This window comes from Artemia sp. Qi Xiang Cuo, chromosome 18 (assembly GCF_049724085.1).
Source record: "Artemia sp. Qi Xiang Cuo chromosome 18, ASM4972408v1, whole genome shotgun sequence".
NCBI lineage: Eukaryota > Metazoa > Arthropoda > Branchiopoda > Anostraca > Artemiidae > Artemia > Artemia sp. Qi Xiang Cuo.
This window is the reverse complement of record NC_142811.1, coordinates 14,058,791-14,078,855: the sequence shown is the minus strand read 5'-3', so window position 1 is coordinate 14,078,855 and position 20,065 is coordinate 14,058,791. Positions and strand designations below refer to the sequence as shown.

Sequence of the window (20,065 nt, the reverse complement as noted above, 5' to 3'; positions counted from 1 at the left end):
AGATTGACAACCACCCTAATAGACCTTAGGGTAAGGGATGTGATATATGCTCTGTGGGCATATAAGGTGTTTATAGAAAGCGTTGTCGTTTCCAAAAGGGCTCATTCGATTGGAAATCGAAAGGCCCAGTGCCCTTTTTAATAGTCGAAAGTGATTGGAAGGCTTGACATTTTTATAATAAAGATCGAAGTGGGTATAATGTATTATTTGTTGTTGTTGTTGTTGTTTAGACCAGGGCACTTCGTATCGAAGGAGTTGTGGTGGAAACTTCGAAAAGGGCTCATTCGATTGAAAATAGAAAGGGCTGATGCTCTTTTAATAGTCAAAGTGATTTGAGGGCAACTAATCCTCCTTTCACTCTCACCTTCCCACCCCCACCCTCCCATGCCAACCCTCCCATTTCTGCTCTTAAAATTTAACCAAATAAAAATATCGTAATTGTATCCAATCTATAAAAGAAAGTAAACACATTTTTTTGCGAATGGTATAAAGTTTTCCATTTCAGGTCAACTAGAGGAGGTATGAAACTAAATTAAACAGTACTGTTTGTGTTCAGATTTTTAAAAGGGTGTATGTTGCTAAAGATTGCTGAAAATTTTTCTCCAGCATACAAATATCAGGCCAAACTATAAAGTCTTGAAAAACAAAAAGATTTAAAGTAATTTTTTCTTTTTCCCTGAAAAGACTATGTCAATATAAAACGAACAGAAATTAATTTAAAAACCTTTTTCCACAAAACAAGTTTTTCAAAGAAAAGTAAAGAACTTCATTAAACAAAAAATGATTAAAAAAAATATATCAAATAATCTACCAAGTGTGAAACTACCACAAATCAGCATCGATAAATAAATGAAACCCAAAACGAACAGAAATTACAATAATTGACCGAGTCAAACTCAAAAGGAGCAGAAATTAACATAAGTTGGGCGCAAAACCCCTATACCTTCCCAAGGCCAGAACAAAATTTGAACTTTACTGAAAAAAATATAAATTTTTTTACTTTTATAACTTTGATAAATAAAATAATATCAACATTTTGATTACTAAATATCAGTATGTGTATATTAAACTGACAATACACATTCATTTGTATTTTTTCAGTAAAGTTCAAATTTTGTTCTGGCCTTGGGAAGGTATAGGGGTTTTGCGTCCAACTTATGTTAATTTCTGCTCCTTTTGAGTTTGACTCGGACTTTTTGTCCCAATTCTTTAAGAACGACTCTTGAAATTCAATGGCTGTTTGTTTAGAATAAGAAGTACTAAAAAGTTTCAGCGTGAAGAGTAAGGCATTGATGAGGGAGCAAACCCCTGTACACGTAATAATTTCTGTTCGTTTTAAGTTTTAATGTTGTTCCTTACTTCCAGATTAAAAAAAACTTGTTTTTGTATTTAATTGGTTGAAGAAGCTTGTCCAAGCGTATTAGTTGGTTGAAGAAACGTTTTTGGTTTGACGATTTTTTTCAAAATTCTAGATATTCGTTTAATTAATTTTTTTCGAGTATTTAAAAATCTCAAAAAGTAGAAGGTAAAATTTGAATTATCGTTATCCGCCTTATTGTGGCTTCACTGTAATTGTAAGCGGTTGACGGGACTCATTCAGAACTTTTGCTGAATCTAGGCTGACGAATTATGGCATAATTAGAGAGTTAGATTATATCCATTCTAACTTAAGTAAGTAAGGAAGATTCATTGCCATACCTACCTTAAGCTAAATTACGTTGAAATCATTTATTTTAACTGTTTTGAAAGGATTTAATCTAATACTCAGTTTTTTAAGGCATCAATCAAAGGGTTGTCTCGCTCGTTTGAGATTTGGGCTACAAAAATGTTTGCAGTTGAAGAAGCATATTCTTGGTCAGAAGAGTTGGCGCTTAGAAAAGTAAGTCTTCAGAATTTGCTTAGAAAAGTAATCATCAAAATTTGCTTACTCTTATTGGTAATACACATCTTCTACAATTTTATAAATAAAAGATGCTGTATTTTTTTTCACTTCATCTGAGAAGCAATCCATGTTTTGGACATTTAATAGTTGCTTTTGAATGACTGAATAAAATTTTTTACTGCCCATTAAAACACTCGAGGGTGTTACAATAGAGTAAATAAGAAAAATAGAAAAAAATACAACATCCATATAATAACACAAATAAAAGATAAGAACACAAATAAGACTGATCTAGGCTTTCAAAAAATCTTTCACAGTGACTCTAAGCTGCAGCCAGGGCTTCAGCCAAAGTATAAGTGGCGATCAGGTGTCTGTTTCTAGGTCATGGGGAAATTTCCAAGAGAAAGTTCGCATACCTAAATTACATAGACCTTATATATTTTTTTCTGTAAGTCTACATAAGGATGATGCAGAAAGGGGACGAGCAATGACGTGCGGGAGAGCAAATGAGCTGTAAACTCTGGCTAGTATGCGTCTGCTGTATCGCGCTTCGCAGAAAATGAGAAATCCAAATGTTTTCGTAGCTTTTCATCAAGATGCGCAAGCAGGAGGGAGCAGGAGGGAGCAGGAGGGATTTGACAATGGAACTGATTGGAAGGCCAAGATACCTAATTCCTGTAGATTGGGAAACATTCATCCTAACTGTACTCCTTCTGTCGTAGCCTGAGACTGGCTAAAAACATGAATCTCACTCTTAGATGCATTGAAGGATAGATGTATTTTTCCATGTTCGCGACTAAGCTCGGACAGTTTCTCCGGCTAAGGTTTAAATATCATCAGCATAATTAAAGAGAGAAAGTTCCAGAGCTCTAAGTATGTAACTCATTGTAACTTTCTCCTGGGCTTTAAAAACAGCATTGTAATAAAGGAATGGTGACGTTATACCTCCTTGGCAGGCACCTTTCCACACTCTAACTGAAGTTTTGCTTGATAATAAACCATTTAAAGTTTGTACTTTTATAAGGACCTTGAGCCGTGAACATATTTTTGAATACCCTCATAACAGAGCTAAAAACACCTCGACTTTTCGGAGAAAATAGCTGCTGAGGATAGACGCTAGATTCGAAGGTGTGAGGAACATCATATGCTGCCAGAATCAGGATGTCATCGTTTCTCTTCATTTCAACGATAATTTTTGAATTGATAGAGTGGATGTATTTGCGACTATGACCAGCCTTAAAACCCATCTGATTGTCTGGTGTAAAGCATGCAGCGTTTAGATCATCAACTACCAGCAGCTCTAGTAGCTTACACAGTATAAGGATACAGTTATGATATAGTAAAATAGCAGTATAATAATTATAATATAGTAATACATCTATGTTTGCTGTCTTTTCCTTCTTTGACAACTGGAGTAAGCGAACCAATACAAAAAATTTCGGTGCAGCACGGGTATTGAAAATAGAGTAGTTAAAAGTGGATTCTGGTCTTGTCGCTTGCATGTTTTAAGTGTAACCCACATAACTGATCAACACTTCTTGAATGTTTCTTTTTGAGACGAAAAACGGCTCACATTTTTGATACTTTTTTATATGTTTTTGATACTACACATTTTGATACAAATTTTTGATACTTTTTTATACATTTTTGACACTACACATTAGTAGACCCAACATCAGATTCAGTACCACATAAAAAATCATCAGGCCGAGACTTAACTTGTCGATCTCTACTTCTTCTGAATGAATTGAAACATTGCAATATCAGTGCGGTAATAGGACATATAAGTACGTCGAAAAATTGTACTTCGTCATGCAAAGCAAAGATACCTAAATAAGCCCTTACATTCTCAAAGCAATAAATTTGAACTTTATCGTTAAGATGGAGGGGAAGGGGGCTAAGGGGGGTTGCAGCCGCGCTCATATTTTCAGCAGTCACTTAATGTGAAACAAAAACGAACACAAACTGATTAAAAAATAAAGTTCTCTCAGAATAATATCAAATAGTGACCATGAAACCTAAGAAAAAGAAACCATTCTATAAGTGAGGTTGGCTGTTTTCCCTCCCTAAATTCTGTTTCTTTTTTTTCGAGGTCATCATTAAACCATGTAATGAGGTCACTACTGCTTTTATTTCCATAAAAAAGTAATTGGAGAAAAATCAAGCTTTAAGAAATGCTATAGTTTTTACAGGACTTTTTCGACAAAGGTCCAACGTTCATTGTCACGGAACTCAGACAAGTGGAGATATTGAGGTTCCTAGCCTAGTTACAAGTAGGAAGGGTTTTTCAGTTATTTATAGAGGGGCTAAGCTGTGGAATCAGCTTATACAAAGTACCAAGGAATTAACCATTAGTCACTTTAAATCAGAGCTACATGTGGGGCTGCTGGTTTTTTTTTTTTTTTTTTTTTTTTGCTTCAGGATCATGATATTATGTTATTTATTGTGTATGAATTGTTCATGTGTGTTTTTTTATCGGTACACGGTTTCACCCTTCTGCTTATTAAAAATTATAATTGTTAGTTTTTTGTTTTTGTTTTTTGATTTTTTTTTGTTTTTTTTTTTATTGTTTGTTGTTTTTGGTTAATTTTTTTTCTTTTATTTTTTTTTCTTTTTTGTTAGTAGCATACCCTTGCAAGCAACGCTTTTGATGTGCTACCGACTGATTTTGTCTCTTTTTTTCTTGTTTTTTTTTTTATAATAAACTGCTATTACTACTATATATCAGGGATTCCCGATCTTTTCAAATTTTCTACCACATAGATGCGAAGTAAACAAATATATACCACCATAACAACATTTCGCTATTAAAAATCAATACATGCTTATTGGATTGTTTATAATCAAAGAATAAGAATTTTTTATATTCGTTTTAAATTTTTTCTATAAAAATTTTACCAATAAAATATTGTATATGCGCCACCAGTGGTATACGGACCATAGTTTGAGCGCCCTAAATCCGTATGATAACTAATAACATTCTGAATCAGTTGTGCTTTCAACTCAGCTCATGAGGAAATGTAGATAAATAGAATTTGCCAATCGGTTCGACATAAATGTCGATCTTAAACAAAGTGGATAGCACACTGTGGAAAGCTCACTTTTTCCACTAGTAGTTTTTAGTAACATGGCTTGCACACTCTTCTTCTTCAATTAGAGGGCCATATGAGCTGTTCTGTTGAATTTCTATAAAACTCTCGAGGCTCCGTCTCCAATAAAACGACGGTATTTAGAATAGTATAATTATCAACCATCGTTTTTTCCTCACCGCACGAACGGGGGGATTTTCTGCTCTAGGTATATTTGATAAAACGTGACTAATAATTAAAGTCCCACTTTTTAAAATTGTGCTATTCAAATTCAGCAATGAATGTTGTCTATTACTGATCAAATATCTGTCTCTCACTGGAAGAGGTCCGATCAATTCGCTGCTTTTTATCTTTTAGAACCGTTAACCGTATTGTCATACACAGTTGTTATATAGAAAAAGAACTCAAGAAGCTAAAACTTTTATGCGCAAAAACAGTTTCCCCTTAATTCTTAATAGTATTCACCTTTAATTAACTATATAGGGTCAAATGAAATGCAGATTATCTCCGGAAGCGGGGAAAAGAGGTCATAAGAAAGGATTTAAAGGAAGCTGGAATTCCTTGAGAGGATGTAAAGAGGGAAGCTTTGAATAGATTGAGGTGGAGGAGGGGTGTGCACATCTGTCTTAGCCTCAAACGGCTTGGTGCTGCATTGAGTTGTTAGCAGTAGTAGTTTTATTGTGTAATTTAGACGCCGTTTACCCCTAAAAACTCTATTAAGATTGTTTTGCAAACTAAAACCAAAAAACAATTAATCCATAGCGCTACGCTTTTGTTTCAACATTTCGATCGATATCATATTTGTGGCTCTGTTTTCCCCTTTTTTGAGAGGTACTACAAGTACCGACTTAACAATTTTTTCTTCTTTTCTGTTAATAAGATGTGACCCAGTTTGCTTAATCCCTTGGTAATGCCCTTGGTAGCGCTTTTGTTCCAAATTTGGGAAGAAAGTACCCAGTAACGGTCAAAAATGGACCAGTACTTTCTTTTCTTTTTTATTATTATTCTTTTTTAAGGTTGTTTACGAAATGACCCCGCTAGTTATCTTCCTATATCTCTCTTATCGGTGTTTAGTAAAATTTTTGAAAAAGCTTTCTCGACTTCTTGATTTTCTGAATTCTAAATATTTTTTTCATAATACCCAGTTTGGTTTTAGGGCAAAGCACTCAACTGAGCATGCATGTGCGAATCTGTTGAATTCTTTTCATATATCTCTTGACTCTGGTCTGATAGCTTCTGCCCTTTTCCTCGACGTACGAAAAGCATATGATTCAATAACACACAAGATTCTTCTTTTTAAATTATCCCATATTGGAATACGAGGGAGTACTTATTCTTGGCTTCTATCATATTTATCTGGTCGAGTTATCTCGGTTGAACTCGTCTGAAATAGAGTTTGGCGTTCCACAAGGATCTGTGATTGGGCCGATACTCTTTTTAATTTCTGTTAATGACCTCATAATTGTGGTTAAAAATCTAAAACCTACCACTTGTTGTCGTCTTTGTCAATCTGCATTGTGATTGTGACAAGATTGTGATGTGATTGTGACTAATTGTGACAAGAGTTGGTCCTCCTTCGATACTCATGTTGCTTTTGCGCATGACCTTACTCTTGGCACAGCTGGTAGAATTGAATCTGATATCCGTTTAAACATGATTACCCTTTTTGAAAGAGATGTTCAGTGGTTTGATGTTAATTATCTTGCCTTAAACATTGTAAAGTCATTTTTTCTTATTTTCTCAAGAGTTTCAAGGGCTTGCTCTGGTTTAAATGAAATTCACGTATCGAAGGGTTCCCTTAATAGACCTAAGGTTAGATGCGTTCAATTCTCAGGCATCTTGCTTGATGGTAATCTTTCCTTCAAGCATCATATTGACCCTATTAAGATTAAAGTTTCCAGAAGCCTCGAGATCCTTAAAAAACTGAAACACATTTTTCCAGGGTCAATTCTTAGAATCCTATTCTGCAGCCTAGTTCAGGCTTATGTTTTATACTGTTCTATTATTTGTATGTCAAGTTTTTCCTCATCACTGAAGTTACTTTCAAAATTATATGATAAAGCAAGGACTCTCATACAGGATACTAACTCTTCCCTATTTAAACCCTTGCTTGACTTGAGATCTCTCTATTTTCTGTCTTGTGCTTCTTTAAATTTTTTGAGGTTACATGGCCAGCTTCCTGCTGCCCTATGTAGTGACATATCTTTTGTTTCTGAGCAATCGAATTATTAATTCCGCACTTACAATAATTTACAGATACCTTATACTCCATTAATACGACGAGAGATGGCTTGTAACATGATTTGGAACACTCTCCTGGAGTCTGCCCGGGGCTGACACCCGTTTGGTAACTTCCATAAGTATGTTAGGGAATTTCTGGCTAATAACTAAGTTTTCTCCGGTTTTCCGAGGAATTCATTTCTCCGGATTGGGTCTGCTGTTTATTTGTGTAGATGGAATCATGTACTAATCCCCTGCCTGGCTTGGACTTTTTTTTGGGGGGGGGGTATCGTTTGGGTTAGTATTGTGAGTGAATTATTTAAAAAATGTTTGATGGATGTATTTGTTTGATTTTTCGTTTTGTTTCTCCGCTGTTTTTCCTGGCCATAGAGCCTTACGAAGGAGACTAAGTTGAAGTATTTGGTCGTTTTCGTGTGTAAAATACTGTGGATTTTGTTAAATATCTATATATTTCTTGTTTTTTTTTTCAAATTCAGTTCCATTCTCTTCTCTCTCTTTTTTCTTCTCTTTCCTGTTTTTCTTACTTTCTCTCTTTCCTTTTTTGTTTTATCCGTCCCATTTTCCACCTTAAGGCTCACTGAAAGCATTTTGGGTCTCTGCTTAATGTGAAACTACAAATAGCGAAATTGCTTTTCTACTCGCAGTTGAGGTTTTTGCTCAATTATTCCCGAGAAATTCCCACTAGAAAGTTTTACATGCGTAGTGTACCACTGTACAATGTGCTATATGTATGTATTGAAGTGCATTGACAATTCTGGTGTAAGTTATTGCCGAAGAAAATCATATTGAAAACTTGAGATAATCTTTCTTATTGAATTTCTAATATTAAATCCTGTTTTCCTGAATATGTATCTCACCTGATATTTTATGGCTTAAAATTGTGTTGTATTTTAAGTCTAGTGAATTCTCTCTGCCTTGATAATATTATAATATATATATTAATGTGTTCACTTTAGAAATGGTGCAGCTCATAAAGACAAAAGAAATGTTCAGTCATTTCTTAATTACTTAATTACTTAATTGCTTAATTACTTCGTAAATTTTGATTTGTTAATAGTTTAAATGGTGTATAAAATGCTATCTCCAAGGGCATTTGGAGATAGTATTTGGAGATAGCACAAGGACTATGATGAGACTCAACATGACCGTAGTGAGTCTTTAATATGGTTCAATTTAAAAAAAATAATCTCATTCATTTCATTTTATACGTAACATTCAATACTGTTCATTAGGTATGATCTTGTCCTTGAATCTACCGCGCAGTAAGCGGTGCTAAATTTGGAAATAATATGTTTTATGAATTTTATCCAATTGCAAAAGTTGATAGATTAGAAATAAATGCTTTCCCAAAACTTAAAACAACCCATAATAAATTTTAAATATTTTTTTATAAAGAAAAATAATCGAGTAACGAAACTTTGAAGCCTGTTAGTGCCTGGGCTGTAAAGTTTAGTGGTCGAAACTATTAAATGCCATAAAATCCTTTTACTTTTGGGAATTCGATAATCTTTACTGGAAACTATGAAATTGTTGCTATTTCTAACGCAGTCTCACTGTTTAAATTCTTTTAATTAGAATTGCAGCATATAAAAATTAAGGCTACATTACTTTGCCTCAAAACATGATACCAATTAATCGTTTCCATGCATTCGTTGTTAAATACGGTTTGACTCTTATGTCTTTCACCGACGTCTTACTACAAGCACACTATTAAAATAATTGAAAAACTACGTCACAACGTTGCATTATTATTATAGCTGCTTCGCAACCGCTTATATGATGACAACTTTATACTCATTTAATTTTTTTGGACACGAATTAGCACATAGTTGTAACCCCTCATTCCTGATGATCAACAAACTTTCTCAATACCTTTTTACCTTTTCTCAAAACATAAGTTAATAGTATCCTATGCATTTGTTGATAAATACAGTTTGACTCCATGTCTATCACCGAGTTTTCAGCACAAGGACACTATTAAAATAATTGAAAAACTACGTCATAACGTTGCATTATTATTATAGCTGCTTCGCAACCGCTTTTATGACGACAACTTTATACTCATTTAAATTTTTCGGACATGAATTAGAACATGTTTGTAACCCCGCATTCCTGATGATCAACAAACTTTCTCAATACCTTTTTACCTTTTCTCAAAACATAAGTTAATAGTATCCTATGTATTCGTTGGTAAATTCAGTTTGACTCCATGTCTATCACCATTTCTTACTACAAGCACACTATTAAAAAAAGCTACGTCACAACGTTGCATTATTATTATAGCTGCTTCGCAACCGCTTATGTGACGACAACTTTATACTCATTTAATTTTTTTGGACACGAATTAGCACATAGTTGTAACCCCTCATTCCTGATGATCAACAAACTTTCTCAATACCTTTTTACCTTTTCTCAAAACATAAGTTAATAGTATCCTATGCATTTGTTGATAAATACAGTTTGACTCCATGTCTATCACCGAGTTTTCAGCACAAGGACACTATTAAAATAATTGAAAAACTACGTCATAACGTTGCATTATTATTATAGCTGCTTCGCAACCGCTTATATGACGACAACTTTATACTCATTTAATTTTTTTGGACACGAATTAGCACATAGTTGTAACCCCTCATTCCTGATGATCTACAAACTTTCTCAATACCTTTTTACCTTTTCTCAAAACATAAGTTAATAGTATCCTATGCATTTGTTGATAAATACAGTTTGACTCCATGTCTATCACCGAGTTTTCACCACAAGGACACTATTAAAATAATTGAAAAACTACGTCATAACGTTGCATTATTATTATAGCTGCTTCGCAACCGCTTTTATGACGACAACTTTATACTCATTTAAATTTTTCGGACATGAATTAGAACATGTTTGTAACCCCGCATTCCTGATGATCAACAAACTTTCTCAATACCTTTTTACCTTTTCTCAAAACATAAGTTAATAGTATCCTATGTATTCGTTGATAAATACAGTTTGACTCCATGTCTATCACCATTTCTTACTACAAGCACACTATTAAAAAAAGCTACGTCACAACGTTGCATTATTATTATAGCTGCTTCGCAACCGCTTATGTGACGACAACTTTATACTCATTTTATTTTTTTGGACACGAATTAGCACATAGTTGTAACCCCTCATTCCTGATGATCTACAAACTTTCTCAATACCTTTTTACCTTTTCTCAAAACATAAGTTAATAGTATCCTATGCATTTGTTGATAAATACAGTTTGACTCCATGTCTATCACCGAGTTTTCAGCACAAGGACACTATTAAAATAATTGAAAAACTACGTCATAACGTTGCATTAGTATTATAGCTGCTTCGCAACCGCTTTTATGACGACAACTTTATACTCATTTAATTGTTTTGGACACGAATTAGCACATAGTTGTAACCCCTCATTCCTGATGATCTACAAAATTTCTCAATACCTTTTTACCTTTTTTCAAAACATAAGTTAATAGTATCCTATGCATTTGTTGATAAATACAGTTTGACTCCATGTCTATCACCGAGTTTTCACCACAAGGACACTATTAAAATAATTGAAAAACTACGTCATAACGTTGCATTATTATTATAGCTGCTTTGCAACCGCTTTTTATGACGACAACTTTATGCTCATTTAAATTTTTCGGACATGAATTAGAACATGTTTGTAACCCCGCATTCCTGATGATCAACAAACTTTCTCAATACCTTTTTACCCTTTCTCAAAACATAAGTTAATAGTATCCTATGTATTCGTTGGTAAATTCAGTTTGACTCCATGTCTATCACCGAGTTTTCACCACAAGGACGCTATTAAAATAATTGAAAAACTACGTCATAACGTTGCATTATTATTATAGCTGCTTCGCAACCGCTTTTATGACGACAACTTTATACTCATTTAATTGTTTTGGACACGAATTAGCACATAGTTGTAACCCCTCATTCCTGATGATCTACAAACTTTCTCAATACCTTTTTACCTTTTTTCAAAACATAAGTTAATAGTATCCTATGCATTTGTTGTTAAATACAGTTTGACTCCATGTCTATCACCGAGTTTTCAGCACAAGGACACTATTAAAATAATTGAAAAACTACGTCATAACGTTGCATTATTATTATAGCTGCTTCGCAACCGCTTATATGACGACAACTTTATACTCATTTAATTGTTTTGGACACGAATTAGCACATAGTTGTAACCCCTCATTCCTGATGATCAACAAACTTTCTCAATACCTTTTTACCTTTTCTCAAAACATAAGTTAATAGTATCCTATGCATTTGTTGATAAATACAGTTTGACTCCATGTCTATCACCGAGTTTTCACCACAAGGACACTATTAAAATAATTGAAAAACTACGTCACAACGTTGCATTATTATTATAGCTGCTTCGCAACCGCTTATATGACGACAACTTTATACTCATTTAATTTTTTTGGACACGAATTAGCACATAGTTGTAACCCCTCATTCCTGATGATCAACAAACTTTCTCAATACCTTTTTACCTTTTTTCAAAACATAAGTTAATAGTATCCTATGCATTTGTTGATAAATACAGTTTGACTCCATGTCTATCACCGAGTTTTCACCACAAGGACACTATTAAAATAATTGAAAAACTACGTCATAACGTTGCATTAGTATTATAGCTGCTTCGCAACCGCTTTTATGACGACAACTTTATACTCATTTAATTTTTTTGGACACGAATTAGAACATAGTTGTAACCCCTCATTCCTGATGATCAACAAACTTTCTCAATACCTTTTTACCTTTTTTCAAAACATAAGTTAATAGTATCCTATGCATTTGTTGATAAATACAGTTTGACTCAATGTCTATCACCGAGTTTTCACCACAAGGACACTATTAAAATAATTGAAAAACTACGTCATAACGTTGCATTATTATTATAGCTGCTTCGCAACCGCTTTTATGACGACAACTTTATACTCATTTAAATTTTTCGGACATGAATTAGAACATGTTTGTAACCCCGCATTCCTGATGATCAACAAACTTTCTCAATACCTTTTTACCTTTTCTCAAAACATAAGTTAATAGTATCCTATGTATTCGTTGATAAATTCAGTTTGACTCCATGTCTATCACCGAGTTCTTACTACAAGCACACTATTAAAATAATTGAAAAGCTACGTCACAACATTGCATTATTATTATAGCTGCTTCGCAACCGCTTATGTGACGACAACTTTATATTCATTTAATTTTTTCGAACATGAATTAGAACATGTTTGTAACCCCGCATTCCTGATGATCAACAAACTTTCTCAATACCTTTTTACCTTTTCTCAAAACATAAGACCAGTTAATTGTGTCTTATCTATTCGTTGATAAGTACAACTTGATTCCATGTCTATCACTGATTTTTTGCCACATAAAAACTTTATTAATAATTGAAGACCTGCGTCACTACGTTGTATTATTATTATGCCTGTCGCGCAACCACTTAAGGACTGTTCGGACTCGCGTATAAAAAAAAAAAAAAAATTAAGCTGTACGTGTTTAACCCTTATTCTCCACGCCCGTTCATAGTTGGAAAAATTTGTGCACCAATTGTTCTCAATTATCACACAAGTTTAAAGTTGTTGTGGCATGTAGAAGCAGGCACGCACGCAGGAATTTGTTTCGGGGGGGGGCCAAATCCTTCAAACCCATTATTCTGTAAGAAAAATCAGAAATTTATGGGAAAATGAAAAAAATCGTGAGATTTCGGGGGGAGGGGCGGGCCCGGAGGCCCCCCTGCGTACGTCCCTGTGTAGAAGTGCCATTTTGGTACATTAGCAGAGTCGGTACTCTCTCTTTCTCATGTCAATAATAAAAAAATACCAAAATTCCATTAATTTTCCATTTCATTAACTCATTTTTGGCAAAATAAAATATTAAATTTATCTTCTTTTTGTTCTTAAATACAAGTCAGCAACCTCTTGGTTTTGAGTAGCAGCACAGAAGATAGGACTCGCTTCTATTAATTTTTAACACACCGAGAAATGCGTGTACAAATTTTATCACTGATGTTCGTGCATAGGGCGTATAATTTTACGAATTATACGCCTTGTTCAGTAGCGTGAACGGTCCCTTACATGACAAATTTACCCTCGTTTAAATGGTTCGGACACGAATTATCAGTAGTTCCTGATGATCAACAAGATTTACGATTTCGTAGGCCTACAGGTTTTTGATAGAGGAAAAATGGTACTGTTCTATTTACCGGACTCTTTTATATAGTGCTAGTATGGTTAATGCTAATGAAATAAAATAAAATAGGATGACTATATAATAGTTTAGAAACAAATTTGGGCTATATATTTGCACATTAGAGTGGGGGTGTTGGGCAAAGCATAGCATATATTAAATACGTAACCTAACCTAACCTAGGTACCTTTCCCCCCAAAACCTCCAAAAAACAACACTTTAAAAATCGTATACGCAATTAAAACCACGCTATATATTATATTTCTCTACAGCCGTGTGTTGAATCATCCCGTTGAAAAATGGGTTTTTCAACGCGCTCTAGTTTGAGATATAAAAGAGTCCGGTTAATAGAAGGGTACCGGAAAAATAACCGAGCCACGACTCTTTGGAGCCTGCTAGAGTGCTAGTGCTTGGGCAATAAAGTTCAACCGTCCAAAATTTGAAATGAGCAATAAAGAACTTATACTTTCAGGGATCTGTGAACCTTTACTGGGAACTATGTAAATGGTTTGTTGGGATGTCTGAAAATACTTTACCCTCAATTGGGCTTGGTCTCTCAGAAATATTTAAGCGAGAACTTAATCATCCGGAAACACAGAAATTCTTGTCCATGTGTAACGATCTGAAGAGAGAATTTCAGGTAAAGTTTTATCTGTTTTTGTCAAGGGACTGTGGACTATCTTTTTTTAGGTGTATGATTTTTATGGCGGAATTGTTTTTGCCAGGCACATCAAAATATCCTATTGCTTAGATAGTTTAAAAAGCAAAAAATTCTATCCTGCAGCTTTGAGAAAGAAAGAGTTATTATCATATTTTTTGAAGGGAATTTGTAAATTTAACACTTGGAAGTTACCCGTTTGCTATGTATATTGAAATATAAATTTGTTTCAGTAAAGCGCTACTCAAACTGTAGCGTAAATGAGAGTCGGAGTTTACCCCCCCCCCCCTGGAAAATACTCCCCTCGTGGAAAATACCCCCCGTGGCTGGCTCTTCTCCAATCACTTTTGACTTATTAAAAAAAGGACTAGAACTCTCAATTTCTGATCGAATGAGCACCCTCTGGTGTTTCTGCGACCATGAGGTGGAGGTTGGTATGAGGAAGGGGCATTCCCCTTCCTATATGGAATAAATTATGCTCATTTAGGGGTTTAATCAGGGGCATAATTTGTTATGGGGAAGGGGGGAGCAACTGTCCCCTCCAAACCTCAGTTTGCCCCCCCCCGTCAGTCCTCAGTTTGTCCCCAGCTGAAATTTAGTTTCTGCAAAAAATCTTGTCAAAACTAAGATAAGCCTGTATAATTTAAGCATCCAGAGGAATAGTTCAGTTTTCTTTATAATATATCTGTCCTTATGGCTATATGGCTCATTTTTCCTTTTTTCACTGTCAGTTTTACTTGATCTGGGATACTTGGCTCCAATGTTGCCCCCCCCCCCCGAGGATTTTGACGAAATTACGTCACTGGGTTTAATGTTACTCTTTACTTTCATAATAACATCACAGACCAGAAATATTCCCAGAAATCAAGAGGGATTAAATATCAATTTCACATTTGGTTTGTTTTTTAAATTTTTTGTCCCCCCCCCCTCCTCCCGGAAAAATAACCCCCCAATCAAAAGTCCTGGATACGGCCCTGGGGATTTTAGATCAATTCCTACCTCCGCCCTCCCTTCATTTCTCCCTTAGAACTAATTCTCTATTTATCTGAAGGTTAAACAAGAGTTGGGATGTTTGGGCATTAAAATGCATCCTTTGAGACTTCTTCCATCCCTAACTGCAAAACAATCATAGGACCCCATTGTAGAGGTTTACAGCCCTTATATGCAAATGTTTGGAATTTTAAAAAAACAGCGAATTTACCTAGGAGAGTGAAATTTTTTTAGACCTTAAAAATATTTTGGGTAGTTAGGGAGGGAGGGAGATGCCTTACAGGGTGTATTTTAATGCCAAAACATCCCAACTCTCATTGAACATTCATATAAATACATAATTAGTTCTAAGAAAGAGACAAGGAAAAGGGTGGAGGTAGAAATTAATGCATAATCCCTAGGGTCATATTCAGGACATTTGTTTGGGGGGTTGTTTTTTTTTTTGGGGGGGGGCAAAAACCTAAAAAATGCATCAAAAATGTGAAGTTAATATTTAACCCCTCTTGATTTCTGGGTATATTTCTGGTCTACGCTATTATTGTGAAAGTAAAGAGTAACATTAAACCCCAAAATGAGCAGAATTTATTCCGTATAGGAGGGGGGCTGCCTCTTCCTCATTCCCACCTCCACCTCATGGTCGTAGAAACTTCAGAGGATGCTCATTCCATCAGAAATTGAGGGTTCTAGCCCTTTTTTTTATAAGTTAAAAGTGATTGGAAACTAACCAGCCGCGGCATGTATTTTCTGGGGGGGGGGGGGCATTTTCCGCGGGGATATTTTCTGGAGGTTATTTTTCGTTGGGGGGCACACGCCTAGACCCAGCGGAAATAGTGGGGGTTAAGGGGGTAGAAGCCTAAATAATGTGTAGGATAATGTATGTTCGTTTTAAGTTTTAACGTTGTAATTAACTTTTATTGAAAGAATAACTGTATTATCTATTTAATTTTTGCAGGGGACTGCGCAATATGATGTACAGTTTTTGTGACGTAATTTTTGGTGCCAGACTAAAAGACCTGATATACTACAAGTCGATTACCAAGTTCAATTTCTAGCTTTGTTCATCTGTTGAACCTTTGTTTGTGACTTTGATGATGCAGCTAAAGATTTTGCCAAGACATAATTATCAGTATTAGTATTACTTATTATTATTATTATTGTTATTATTATCATTATTATCATTATTATTATTACTATTATTGTTATTGTTATTTTTGTTATTATTACATTATTATTAACATTATCATTATGGGTGGACTCACCAAAATAAGTTGAGGTTCAAGCCACAAAGGCTCACCTCAAAAACCTGATCAGTTTTATAGGGAGTAGGGTTTAGTTTCCCCGTCATTACCATATATTTTACAAGAAGTCATACATTTCTTTCTCTGAGTCCTCCAGCTTAACATCCAGTTTATGAGGGACTTTCAAACTTTATCTAGTCCTGGCTTGCCATTCTTCTATTAGGTACCTTCTTGTAGTCATTTCGTATTTTTGGCTTACTGGGGAATCAGCTCTTTCTATTTGGATGAAATGTTTCCTAAAAGTTCACGCACCTGTAATTGCTTCAGCAACTCTTCTTTTTTCGGATCTACTAAGTTCTTTAGTCACTGTGAGGTTTAACCTTGGGATATTTTCCTTTTTTTTCTGTGCATCCCACCTTTCTATGCCAATTTCACTCCGCCCTCTCATAGCTCCCAGCCGAGTGGTTAGCACGGTAAACTTGAAAGCCTTTGCCCGTGAGGGCAGGGGTTCGAGTCCTGGGGTCGCTGGTTATTTGGTTTAGAGCGGGAGTTTATAGCGTGACTCTAAGCTCAGTCAGAGTTGACCAAGCTCTAGTTGGGTACCAGGGTAAGGTAAACAGGGAGGGTTTACGAAAGCACGGGATGGCTGACCCCCAACCCCCCATTGCTTCTTGGGTCATGAAACTAAAATCAGTACTATAAATTCGAGTGCCGTATTATTTGCCTTTTTTTTGCCTTTACCTCTAATAGTTCTGTCGGTTTTTTGCTGCTTTTCAGCAGCTTCGCCCCAGCCATAGCTGCTTTATCTGCCCAATCATTACCTGTTATTCCAGAGCATGGGTCGGCAACTTTTTGTTGCAAGAAGTCCAAAATTTTACGTGGAGATATTACGCGGGCAAAAAAAAAAACAGTTTTTTTCCTTCAAAGGTACTTTAAGTGTGGTAACATTTTGCAAATCTATCGCGTTGATCTGCAAATCACTTGGTATATTATCGACATCCACTGCGAAGGGTTTTTGAAAAATATCCATCTTACCTGAGATCTTTTTTTAAATCAGCAAACCGGTTTTCAAACTCAGGTTGAAAACTGATTTTCAGTTGTTTTAATGCACTTTTCATTTTACTATTTTCCCAAACAAAATTTATATCAGCTTCTTCTACTGCTTTCTTGTAATTAATTAAAAAAACTTTTCCGCAAAATAAGTTTTTCAAAGAAAAGTAAAGAACTCCATTAATCAAAAAATTAGCAAAAATAAATTCAAATAATCTACCAAGCTCGAAACTACCACAAATCAGCATCGATAAATAAATGAAACCCAAAACGAACAGAAATTTAAATAAATAACCGAGTCAAACTCAAAACGAGCAGAAATTAAAATAAGTTGGGCGCAAAAGCTCTATGCCTTCACAAGTCCAGAACAAAATTTGCCCTTTACTGAAAAAATACAAATGATTGTGCATTGTCAGTTTAATATACATATACTGATATTTAGTAATAAAAATGTTAAAATTATTTGATTTATTAAAGTTATAAAAGTAAAAACATTTATATTTTTTCAGTAAAGTGCAAATTTTGTTCCGGCCTTGTGAAGACATAGGGCTTTTGCGCCCAGCATTTGTTAATTTCTGCTCGTTTTGAGTTTGACTCGGTTATTTATTTAAATTTCTGTTCGTTTTGGGTTTCATTTATTTATCGATGCTGATTTGTGGTAGTTTCGAGCTTGGTAGATTATTTGAATTTATTTTTGCTAATTTTTTGTTAAATGGAGTTCTTTACTTTTCTTTGAAAAACTTATTTTGTGGAAAAAGTTTTTTTAATTAATTTCTGTTCGATATATATTGACATACTCTTTTCAGGGAAAAAGACAATAACACTTTAAATCTTTTCGTTTTTTAAGACTTTATAGTTTAGCCTGCTATTTGTATGCTGGAGAAAAATTTTCAGCAATTTTTAACAACATACACCATTTTAAGAATCTGCACACAAATAGTACTGTTTAACATAGTTTCATACCTCCTCTAGTTGACCTTAAATGGAAAACTTGATACCATTCGCAAAAAATCTGTTTACTTTCTTTGATAGCTTTGATACACTTACACTATTTTGATTTGGTTAAATTTTAAGAGCAGAAGTAGCCTCGAAAGTTTGAACATAATACCCTCAGTCGTTCTTAGGATACTGCTGAGATGCCTTATTGGGAATTAGCATTATCACAGTGCATTTTGATTAAATCTTGAGGCAAAATTTAGTTTTTAAACATAATGGGCAAATGGGAGGGTGGGAGTGGAAGGGGAATTAGTTGCCCTACAATCACTTTCGACTATTAAAAAGGGCATCGGCCATTTCTGTTTTCAATCGAATGAGCCCCTTTCGAAGTTCCCACGACAACTCCATCGATACGAAGTGCCCTGGTCTAAACAACAACAAGAACAAAAAATATTACTAATCACTTTCGACTGTTAAAAAGGGCACTAGCCCTTTGAATTTCCAATCGAGTGAGCCTTTTTTGAAGTTTCTACGACAACGTCTTCTATAAAAACCTTATATGCCCCCAGGGCATAGCTTAAAACCCTTCCCCCGAGGGTTGTGGGGGAGTGTCCTCAAAGAGGTATTTTCTATCTGCAAAACAACTCGGCTCAACAAATTCGCTATCTCAAAATTTTGATGGGATGTGTTTGGGGCAATTTGGGGGGTGGGGGGGGGGCTAGTTGCCCTCCAGTAACTTTCGACAATTAAAAATGGCACTAGCCCTTTGAATTTCTAATCGAATGAGCCTGTTCTGAGGCTTCTATAACACCGCCCTCTATAAGAACCTTATTTGCCCTCAGGACATAACTTAAAATCCTTGCCCTAAGGGTTGGGGGGGAGTTTCCTCCTCAAAAACAGATTTTCTATCTGGAAATCAACTACGCTGAACCAAATGGCTATCTCAAAATTTTGATTGGCTGTGTTTGGGGGAATGATGGGCGTGGGGGGGGGCTAGTTGCCCTATAATCACTTTCGACTATAAAAAGGGCACTAGCCCTTTGAATTTCCAATCGAATGAGCCTTTATTGAAGTTTCTACGACAACGCCTTCTATAAAAACCTTATATGCCCCCTGGGCATATTTTACACCCCTTGCTCCGATGGCTGTGGTGGTATATCATCCTCAAACACATACTTTATATCCGGAAATCAACTACGCTGAGCAAACTGGCTATCTCAAAATTTTGATTTGATGTGTTTGGGAAACTGATGGGCGTGGGGGGGGATAGTTGCTCTCCAATCACTTTCGACTATTAAAAAGGGCACTAGCCCTTTGAATTTCCGATCAACTTAGCACATTTTGAAGTTTCTATGACAACACCTTTTGTAAAAACCTTTTATGCCTCCTGGGCATAACTTACAACCTGTTCCTCGAGGGGTGTGGGGGAAAACATATTTTCTATTTGGAAATCAACTACGCTGAACAAAATGGCTATCTCAAAATTTTGATTAGATGTGTTGAGGGGAATGATGGGCGGGGGGGGGGGGCTAGTTGCCCTCCAATCACTTTCGACTATTAAAAAGGGTACTAGCCACTCCAATTTGCAATCGAATGAGTCCTTTTCGAACTTTCTACGACAACTCCTTCGATACGAAGTGCCCGGGTATGGAGAAAAAAAAAAAACACATTGTACCCACATTGTTCTTTACATAGGCAGCGCTAGAGCGCTGCCTATGATTTGGAAAACGATCGA

At 35.3% G+C, this 20,065-nt stretch overlaps 1 protein-coding gene across 2 annotated transcripts in view; it reads left to right on the top strand.

The window, feature by feature from the left end:
- The window catches only part of LOC148941226 (fatty-acid amide hydrolase 2), a 322,168-nt gene that overhangs the window by 249,228 nt on the left and 52,875 nt on the right, over positions 1-20,065 (top strand). The window contains exons 7-8 of one of the 2 annotated variants that reach the window (XM_089104464.1): positions 1,778-1,879; positions 13,931-14,098. In XM_089104464.1, coding sequence (XP_088960590.1) covers positions 1,778-1,879; positions 13,931-14,098 — 270 coding nt within the window. Of the gene's footprint in view, positions 1-1,768; positions 1,880-13,930; positions 14,099-20,065 lie in introns of both variants that reach the window. The other variant, XM_089104463.1, reaches the window with a different exon arrangement.